Source organism: Cydia splendana, chromosome Z, assembly GCF_910591565.1.
Source record: "Cydia splendana chromosome Z, ilCydSple1.2, whole genome shotgun sequence".
Classification (NCBI taxonomy): domain Eukaryota; kingdom Metazoa; phylum Arthropoda; class Insecta; order Lepidoptera; family Tortricidae; genus Cydia; species Cydia splendana.
In genome coordinates, this window is record NC_085987.1 from 11,998,048 (window position 1) to 12,009,175 (window position 11,128).

The 11,128-nt window shown below is 37.4% G+C and overlaps 1 protein-coding gene across 14 annotated transcripts in view; it reads right to left on the reverse strand.

Annotated features, from left to right (window-relative positions):
* Positions 1-10,356, reverse strand: part of LOC134804502 (regulating synaptic membrane exocytosis protein 2) — a 55,152-nt gene extending 44,796 nt beyond the window's left edge. For 4 of the 14 annotated variants that reach the window (XM_063777566.1, XM_063777560.1, XM_063777558.1 and 1 more), the window contains exons 1-3: positions 10,025-10,344; positions 2,529-2,733; positions 1,897-2,365 (exon numbers count right to left, since the gene is read on the reverse strand). In XM_063777566.1, the coding sequence (XP_063633636.1) occupies positions 1,897-2,365; positions 2,529-2,733; positions 10,025-10,134 (784 nt within the window). In that variant the 5' untranslated portion in view covers positions 10,135-10,344. Of the gene's footprint in view, positions 1-1,073; positions 1,157-1,896; positions 2,366-2,528; positions 2,734-10,024 lie in introns of all 14 variants that reach the window. The other 10 variants (XM_063777565.1, XM_063777563.1, XM_063777552.1 and 7 more) reach the window with 8 other exon arrangements.
* Between the last annotated feature and the right edge of the window lie 772 nt (positions 10,357-11,128).

Sequence of the window (11,128 nt, forward strand, 5' to 3'; positions counted from 1 at the left end):
TACAATTAAGTTACTAACTTGCGTCCGAATAACGAGTAGAACTGCGCGCCCGTACGCGCCCGGAACCGTTGTTATAACTGCGATGTGACTTTTCAATAGTAATTCACGACCTGACTAAGCGCATGATCAACCCATCGATTGGGATTCAAACTTTGTAATGAGTGCAGTCCTCTGCCGAAAAAGAAATCAATTGAAAGCGGTGATCACGCACAAGCGGAAAGAATGTGTGTTTACCAGATCATACAATAAAACAACAATCAAAAATAAAACACACGTTCACACAATCTAACGCAAGTCTGTAGTCAAATGTATATTACACTTCTTTTCGCTCAAGCATGCGATTTTATTTGAACCATAAATTGGATGACAATGATTGTATACTGTAAGTATCTGAACAAAGGCAAACTCAAAGGATGTACGACGTGACGTATAAAGACATATTTTAACTACTAAGTATTATAATTATTATTATAATAACAAGAATTTATTAGATTTTTTTATAATTACTAAGTGGGATTTGAATTGCAAATTATACTAATCATTAAAAACAATTACCGGTAATAATTTAAGAGTATGACTAAGAACAGTCTATTAAAATATGTATTAAGTTTTCTGCAGTATAAGCTTAATGTTGTTGTACAAGGCACTATTTTATTATTTGGATTTTGTAGGTACGTATATGTAATTGTGTTGTTACTCGTGAACATTTATTTTTGGTTCAAATAAAAAGAAACAGAAGAATGAAACGGGCCCAACCATGCTTATGAAGGAACTTATCATTTATGTGAGCACTGAATTAAGAAGTACTCTTTCTTTAGGTAAATTAGAAAGCGGGTATTTTTAACAAACGACTGTTTGTTACAACTTATCATAAGCACGTTTAGGTATAATCAAACGAAGTGACAGTTTTTCTTGAATTATAGGATAGGGTTTACAGAGTTTAACAACCATCACAGTTGATTGGTCAGAGGAGGAAGTAATCAAGATGTTGCGCTTAAGAACAAATACGAATACGGAGACATCTAAGAGCCAGCAATATAATACAACGCATATCTTCCCAAAAACGTCCTCACCGAAAAGAACGTATTCATTTTCTCGTTTAACATCACCCGTCGTTGACTCGTGGAGCTCTCGGAGCCGCTCCTATCTCTATTACCTGCGAACAGTGGGATGCAAGGTAAGGCGCGATTGGGATAGAGCGGCCGCGACCGCGACCGCGACCGCGGTGCTGCTCCGGGCGCGTACGGGCGCGCGCGCTCTCAGCCACGGCACGCATTTACTATCATAATGATTTAAGCGCGGTACACACATCATGCATGCGTGTGTGCCAAATTTACACTTCGTTCTGCACCTGACTAATTCTGAAAAGAAACCTAGTGTACCTACTGGGTAAAGTTGGCGAACTTCAAACTCGGGGTGATGCCGCCATGATACCGACATGAGACAATGAGTTTACAATAAGGACTAAAAGGACAGTCATGATGATAACAATGGATACACGTGTACGTAGATAAGTTTAGGTGCTCTACACTAGCCGTTTCTGTAAAAATATATCAAATTATAATTAGCCTTAAAAATAATTACCTGAAGCTACCACTGCTAATACTTAAAAATAATTATTTGAATACCTCGCACGGAACACCTTAACTTTATCATTGCGTAATGAAATGACGGATCAGTTTATGTGCACACGCATTTATGTCAGACAGTATTGTGGGCCGGTTAGTGTACCGAATGGTGGTCAGAACTGGTATCGTATCGATAGCATGTAGTGTTGTGTTGTAGGTATGTGGGGTGATATATAAATAAAATTAGCTCAGGTTGTCGGGATCAGTGGTGAGACGGGCGGGATCGGGTGGTGGGTGAAACAATGGCTTATCGAACGCGATGACTCACCACGATCGCGATACTCGTCGTTCTCGTCAGAGATGCACTCCGGGGCCTCGTCGTCGGAGGAGGAAGAGCGCGGCGGCAGCGGGTGCGCGAGGGAGTGCGGCGCGAGCTGCGAGGCCGAGGGCGGCTCCTCTACGCCGTACGCCGCCTTCTGGCGCGGATGCACCAGGTGCGGGTGCGTGCGCGCCAGCCCCTCCAGCTCACCGTAGCAACGCGGCTCCTGCTGGCTGTACTGGCGCCTCAATGCACTTCCCGAGCGCTGAAGCGGCAGGTTCTCTTTCTCCGCGGCGCTGTGGGCTCTTTCCAGTTTTGGTCTCTTGTCAATGGTGGAATCAGCGGGCGATATTAGCCCGTGTAGGTCCGATTCCATGCGCCACAACATGGCATCTTGTCCGGCGCTTTTGTGTATCCATTGTCCGGTTTTAGATAGCAGTTCTTGTTTTTTGCGACATAATATACATACCCAAATTACCTGTCAAAGCAAGAAGTCCACTAAGTGATAGATATTTTCAAATGACGTTCGGTATTTATTCCTGTTTCCATATTTATAGTCATCATTTGTTTACAGGACTAATTACGTCATGAATTAACTATGTTCACCGTAAGGAAGCACATTAGCTACTTATATGACGTACCTTGTTAGAGCGTAAGGTAACTTTTCCGCCACAACGGGCGCAACATCTGACGCGGCAGTAATGGCACGAGTGGCCCACTCCGTCCGCGAACTTGGTCTTGAGGCAGATGTGGCACGTAGCGGCCAGCTCAACACCCGCCGCGCGTTGCATTTCGTTCCTCGTGCGTATGGTCTGCTCCAGCACGGCCACTTCATCTTGTTTACGCCTGTCATCGAAGTGAATTCATAAGTTATGTTTAGATTTTGGTGTTGATAATAGCGCCGGAATTGTGTACTATTGATCGACTACACGAAAAAATACAGGTTTAAAAATAGATTTCCGTTTATACAGTACGGAAAATTGGGCCCTGAAGGGAAAGTGCCTTAAAACCTTAAATTAGCTCATTTTACTTAAAGGAAACATTCTTTTATTTTTAAAAAGACTGCATTCAAATAGTTCGCTTGTCTCGCCCGGGAATCGAACCGACTAAAAAATCCAAAAAATAACCACTCGTTATTTTATTCTACTAGTCGATACAGTTAATGTTCACGATAACATTTCTCAAGATAGTAGAGTTAATGAGCGCATTGAGTATGCACTATGCACTTTAGTTTCAGGCGATGCCGCTTGGCACGATTGTTCCTTGGGTCAAACAAAGCTGATTTGGCCCGGTAGCCACGTGATCGTACCGTGCATACCCCCCAAAAGGGAAGGGGTGAAAGGATCGGCTCCCCAGGTCCAATCTATGCTATATTTCATCCTGTTCATTGACCTGACGAGGAATTCATTTTTGAAATAATTATTATACCTTTCCATACAAAAAAAATGTTTTTTGTACAAAAAATGAAAAAGTTATGTAATTTTTTTTAGTGACATTTTTGACTGTTACAATCACAGTGTGGCGATTTGCACTATATAAGCGGCGACGATTTCCATACAAATGGAACCATGTATGCCCAAAGTCAAAAACTAAAAATGTTTACAAAAGCACTGAATTTGGCATTTTAAAAGTATAAATATAATGTTTATAATGATTTTTCCATACGTTTTTGCCCTTTTTGGTACAAATTTGTTGTTTTTATTTTTCTTCCATACAATGTCTATTTTAAAGTGTTTTTTTTCCAGAATGAAGAATAAATGGGCTACATTATCCAATTTTTTATTTAGTGCAAATCACCACACTGTGATTGTAACAGCCAAAACTGTCACAAAAAATTACATAACATTTTCATTTTTTGTACAAAAAACATTTTTTTGTATGTTAAGGTATAATAATTATTTCAAAAATGAATTCCTCGTCCCTAAATTATTCGAAAACGATATATAACTTACCCTATAGTTCGTTTTTTTTTAGCATTAGAAAGAACTTGAAAGAAGGTAAGCGATCTAGACATGTCTTTTAACTGAAAACGCTTTTTAAAAATCAGTAACTATTACTTATGAAAGCAGAAGAATATAAATGATCGTATTAGATTCATAATAGTTACATATTTGCCCTAATTTATTTTAAAAATGTGTTTTTCAATTAAAAGACACATCAAGATTGTTTACCTTATTTGTAATGCTAAAAAAAACGAACTATAGTTGATACGAGTAAGAACAGGAAGAAATATAGCATAGATTGGACCTGGGGTGACGATTCTTTCACAAAAATTCATCAAAAATTAAATTTTGAAATTAGGTACAGCCAGAAGAGTTAAATTGCCGTTGGGACAGCATTTTTTTTCTGCTTTTTTTTTATTTAATTATAAATTATTTCAAATTTAACCCTTAAATGCATAGTGTTGCCAAATGTCTACAAAGCATTAGACAGCTCACAGATTAAAAAAAAAAAGGCTTACGTTCTTGAACGCACCTTTATACCAAACGTCAAGTAGAAGGGTGATGATTTAAGGGTTAAATTTACGCAATATTTTTAATTTATAAAAATTACATTCGTTTTAAGACGAAAAGTCGGAAAGCTTGGAAAAATCCAGAAGTTGATATTTTTTAGTATGTGATTTTGAACGGTGTTTTCGGGGTTTGTAATTATTTTATATTTAAAAACTTTATCATAGGTATATCACAAATAGTGTACCTTTCTAATGGTAGTAAAAAAATTCATATATCTATTACTGAAAATTACATATTTACATAAATATGATTTATCCCATTCAACTTCTAACACTAATTTCGCAGTGAAAATCGAAGTTATATTTTTCTTTACTATTTTTCCTAACATCGGCAAACAATTATGTGATACATATATTAATTTCGGGCAAAAAGAAAAAATCATGCATTTAAGGGTTAAGCTTATTTTACATATATGTATGTAATGTAACTGTAATAGGTTGCCTTATTAAAAAGTTGGGCCAGTCCATAGTTATAGTTATACCAAGAAAAGTCTGCAGCGATTTTGATAGCCCACGCAGTGCAAGGGTTATTTCAAACGTCAAACTTCTATCAAATTATGACGGGCTATCAAAATCGCTGCAGACTTTTCTAGGTCTAACTCTACCTATATTTTTTAGATGTAAATTTTGAAAATCGGTTAATATAAGTAGACAACGGTATGGACTGGACCAACTTTTTAATAAGGCTACCTATTACAGCTAGATTATATATAAATGAAGAGAAAAATAAGCTTTAGTTTAAAATAATTTAAGATTAAATAACAAAAAATGAAAAAAAAAAATCTCCGAACAGCAGTTTAGATAACTCTTCTGTAATTTCAACTTTATAAATTGAATAAATTAACCCCTTAAAATGTTATTTGAAATTACTATGATAGATCATTTTATATGGAGTATGTAGTTGTCACATAAAGTGTTTGCAGTTGTACATTAGGTATATGTTATTATATGTATACTAGCGAAACGGGTTACACCAAACCTTAACAAATTATACACCTAAACCTTCCTCAAGAATCACTCTATTGATAGGTGAAATTATACACCTAAACCTTCCTCAAGAATCACTCTATTGATAGGTGAAATTATACACCTAAACCTTCCTCAAGAATCACTCTATTGATAGGTGAAATTATACACCTAAACCTTCCTCAAGAATCACTCTATTGATAGGTGAAATAAAAATCCGTTCAGACGCGGCGGAGGACCTTGTTTTATAAGGTGTGTCTGTAGGTACAAAACTAAACGAACCCTTATGGTCTGCCCGTCTGTGACATCGCTAAATATCTCGAGAACTAAGTACTTAGGCTATCGATTTTTATTGGTATAGTCATGGGAAACGCTAACCCAAACCATAGACTAGGAATCCTCTAGACCGAGTTTAGAGCAATTATTTCATGCAACCGATGATGCCAAAAATGCGGGGGTGCGCGGGACGAGGTGAGCGAAGTCCTGTGCCGTGATTGGTCCGTTCAAACGACGAACGAGTTCACGGACGTCACACAAAGACACTTTCGACTCGAACATGGAGTAAAATTACCGTATGCGTAGGGGGTAGCGCGACTATGCTAAGTCTGGAGGATGTTTTGTCTGTGACCCAAACACATCGAAAGATTCGACAGTATTATTTTTTAATTTAATTTTTATAAAGTATGGAAAATGATAAATATTAAAAGGGGGAAAATTTCAAAGTCTAAATACTAGGTCAAGTGGGATATCATATGAAAGAGCTCAAATTGAACATTCCGGAACAATTATTTTTGTCATAGTAAAAAAAATATTTATGAAGGAAAATGTGAAAAAATATTCCATTCCCCGCCCCTTATCTCCGAAGTTTACAAACGAAAACTTATAATTTTTTTTTTGGCTACAAATATAATGATCACCAAAAAATACTTTGGTACCCTAAATAAAAAAAACATGCTTACCAAAAAAATTTACTGAACACCATAAAAATAAGGCCTAAAATTACAAACGTACCACCGTTTTAATTACGACTGCACTTCAAATTGTATTCAAATACCAAATATATTGAATGATCACCAAAAATCATTAATGATCACCAAATCTTGAAGACCAAATTCATGCGATATTTTCACCTAAATAAACCACTATGATTATCAAAAAATGTATACATATTACCAAATAAAGTAAAATGATGCCATAATTACTAGCCCCTCCCGCTCAACCCCCATACCCCGCACCGCATAGTAGGTTAGGTTTACCTAAACTACTTTTCTAGTAGTAATGTTGTTGAAATGCATGTAGTAAGTAGGTTAGGTTAGGTTTGAACTGCTATCAGTTAAAAGTGGGTTAGGTTAGCACTGCGACCCTTACAGAAATGAAATGTTACTAGAAAAGTAGGTTAGGTTAGGTTTGAACTGCGACTCTTACAGAAACGAAATGCTACTAGAAAAGTGGGTTGGATTAGGTTTGAACTGCGACCCTTACAGACACAAAATGCTACTAGAAAAGTGGGTTAGGTTAGGTTTGAACTGCGACCCTCGCAGAGACGAAATGCTACTAGAAAAGTGGGTTAGGTTTGAACTGCGACCCTTATAGAAAAGAAATGCTAGTAGAAAAGTAGGTTAGGTTAGGTTTAACCTGCGACTCTTACAGGAAAAAAATGCTACTACAAAAGTGGGTTAGGTTAGGTTTAAACTGCGACCCTTAAAGAAAAGAAATGCTACTACAAAAGTGCGTTAGGTTAGGTTTGAACTGCGACTCTTACAGAAAAGAAATGCTACTAGAAAAGTGGGTTAGGTTAGGTTTGAACTGCGACCCTTACAGAAAAGAAATGCTACTAGAAGAGTGGGTTAGGTTAGGTTTGAACTGCTACCCTTACAGAAACGAAATGCTACTAGAAAAGTGGGTTAGGTTGGGTTAGAACTACGACTGTTACAACGATGAAATGCTACTAGAAAAAGGTGACGAAGTGGATTCATTAATTTAATTGGATAACGATATATTAAATATTTGCTCATTTTTAATTAAAATGTGGTTAAAATTTTGGTGGTCATTTACAATTTTTAGGTTTACAATGATTATTTTGGAATCATTTGCATTAATAGGATAGCAAGATTTAAAAATGTGGTTATAATTTTACATTAAAATGGAGTTATAATTTTGGTGGTCTATTACTATTTTTGGGTTTACAATGATTATTTTGGTGTCATTTTCTTTAATAGGATAGCATGATGTAAAAATTTGGTTATCATTTCACATTAAAATGGGGTTTGTTATTTGGTAATCATTTACTATTTTTGGGTTAATAATGATTAGTTTGGTGTCATTTCCTTTAATAGGATAGCAAAATGTATTAAAATTGGTAATCATTTCAAATTAAAATGGGGTTATAATTGTTAAATCTGGCGTAAAGGAAACTATGATGAGTCCATATGAAGAGTATATTGTCGAGGATTAGGCATTGATACAAATTTAGTCTGGTTAGCAGCAAGGTCGAAACGAATGTGACGGCATCACGCACGCGAACAAAAGCTGTATATTTATTCAAACATTTAAACTTGTTCCACGTGCGTTTATGCAGTTAGATTCTTTAAGTTGACGAAGACACTTTCCAACAATAATTTTGGTGATCATTTATTATTTTAGGGTGGTAAAATATATTTTTTTGGTATTAAATTTTACTAAATCTGGTGATCAGTTAAATAGCAGCCATTTTTTGTTAACTAACCCCAATAAAAAGGGTCCAACCACCAATTTTTAAAAGATAAATCTTGATAAAACGCTTGATCTTGTTAAAGCGGTGGTGGCCGAGTGGATCTGACGTCTGACTTTCAATCCTTCCGGAGGTCGCGGGTTCAAATCCTGGCTCGTACCAATGAGTTTTTCGGAACTTATGAACGAAATATCATTTGATATTTACCACTAGCGATTCGGTGAAGGTAAACATCTTGAGGAAACCTGCATACATCCGCGAAGCAATTCAAAGGTATATGTGAACACACCGTCTCGTGCTTAAGAGGAGGGCTGTGTCCAGCAGTGGGACGTATATAGGCTAAATTATTTTTTTTTTTTTTTATATTTTGATGCAAATTCAAAACGCACCTTTACGAGTAATAACTTCCTCCTTTTTTGGAAGTCGGCTAATAATAAAAACCCTACCATTCGTGTTTTTAATAAATCAAAATAAACATGAATAATCCGTGATTCTACTGCAATACTTACATATGTAAAAAATCGTTAGCTATTAAGTTTTTACCTATAGGATGTTTACAGTAGGTACAAAGAGTAGTATTAGTAGTAGGCATCCCGAAACGAAACTGAGTAACGAAGTTGATAGGTATGTTAGTGAAAAGTATGTAAGGTTTAATAATTTAGTAAAAACTTTGCGACTACTAATTTCATAAAATTTAAGTTCAGCATTAAAAATGCTATGTAGTATCCATATACGTAAGTAATTAATACTTTTTGAACCAATTGCTACGTGGTTCTCAAAGTAGAGCTTTGAGCGTTGCGAGGGTTTTAAGGCGCCAAGGTTATACAATGCTACATAGTGAAACAAAAAAAAAATCAACACACCAACGAGAAAAAAATATTCGCTGTTTAAACAACTTTAAATCGTATCCAAATAAATGCTTTCAAATATTTATCATTCAAAATCATTAGCAGTCCATCCAACATATCCTAAAATATCTAGACATGCATTTTAACGTTTTTTGTTGTTGTTTTGTTGAACGAGCCTTCAGATATTTGTGAACACCTTGGCCGCTCCTATACATATGTATATCTGATGGCGACTGTACCAGTCACCGTGAGGAAAACCTCAAAATTTGCAATCAATTACTTTGTCACTTTCGATGGTAAAATACATCTTTGCTAACCTGTTTTGAAGAATAAATGGAGCCTTGCCGAGCTAGTCTGGTAAAATAGGTAATAATGTTTTGTTCTTTGCTATCAAATTTTTGTCTATGCAATTTCACTCCGTAAATATATTCTGTTAATACTTACTACTCTAAAGTTAAGTACATAACTATCAAAACAATAGCACGGTATGAATATGTAGACTGCCCCTTTTGATACGATTTTCTCTCAACGTTACCTTAGCACCCTTAGCAGGTTGAACTTCAGATCGAGGTCGTTTCGATGATAAATATCATCCAAGACTACATATAATTAACACATAATTCTATAAAGTTCCATACGTTCTTCAATATGAATAAAATCGTACCCATAATACGACTCTAGAAATACGGGAAACACCGTGTCAAAATACTAGTAGGAATTTTAACTCGCTCAGCCAGGACGAATCGAGTAGAAGGGTTCCTTAATTCAATTATCTTATTATTTTCTTAACGTGTTGCTGGTACGTCAGCAATATGTATTGCATTAAAGATGCCTTACAGAACTTCTACTTAGTTGACCTTATTTTTGAGACTCATAATTTTGTACCCATTTTATACGAGTAGACAATTGTACAACATAACACTATTTAATGCAGCAGTCCAAGCCACGTACGCGTGTAGCGCAACGACAATCGATTATTGTATCATAATAATTTTTTAGAACTGAATACCAAAATTCATCACAAATAATTTTATGTGGGTAGAAGAAAATGAAAAGAGGGCGGAGGTAGGAAGGTGGTGGGGTCGGGACGCGGCGGCGCACCTCATGATCTCGTGCTCTCGTTGTTCTTCCTGCCGCTGGCGCAGCATGACGCCCTCGATGATGGCGCGCTCCTCGGGCGTGAGGTGCGACAGGTCCGGCATGTCGGCCATGGCGTGCAGGCGGCGGCAGACCGCGAGCGCTGCGCGGGTGCGCGGGCCCGCCGCGATGCGGTGCTGTGCCCGCGGCGCGACGTTCGAGCGCCACTCCGTTCGGAGGTTTATTTAATAATGCCGGACGGGCCAATGGCGCGCGCCCGCCGACTGACGTCAGCGCACTTATTGATCGCGGCGGTTCGCCGGCCGCCCTGCCCGCGCCCTCGCTCCCCTCGCTAGCGCCTCAGCACGTTGCGGCCGTGGTACCTCTCTCCAATATCTTCAAGTGCGCGCGCACCCCGGTCTGCACCTGGATGTTGCCATGTCATAACAAATAATATTTACTATTTTTACTCGTTACTACAACTATTACAATAAAAAAAACTCATTACTGTATAATATTTTGCTTTATTTAGTTGGTTTATTAGACATAAAAACATACAAATCTAACTTTGCAAACTAAGGAATGAATAATTATTGCATGGAGTTTATTTTTTAAGTCCTTTCAATTAATTACTTTTACCCAGACTCGCTACTGAATTGTTACAAGTTACAATATTTAAAAAAATATATCAAATGTGAAAATCATTGTATATCTTTGTTTACTGTTGTTACTCAAACAAGATGCAAATTTATCCTTATAGAGACTAAGACAATATAATGTTTATACCAAGATGAGTCACTTTTCTGAGTAGGTATTAGATAGCGTTAGGTACTTTGTTGACTTTGAAGATTGAGACGTGTTTAGAGGCCTTCGCGGCTGCACGGCAATTATTAAGATATCGCGGCGCAGGTTTCTGCCATCTACCACCCGACGACGGCACATTTCAATCGCACTCCAGCGGTGCGGGCGTGCATTCTGACGGCAGATGGTTAAATTCATCGTTATGGAATAAACTCTTAGTACCGTCGCCCCATGGGAACCTTTTGGTGCGTCTACGCATGTACTCGTATTCACGGCACTCTCCTTTAGGTGGGGGACAATGCCCAAAGCAGTTAAGCGTGTGGGCAA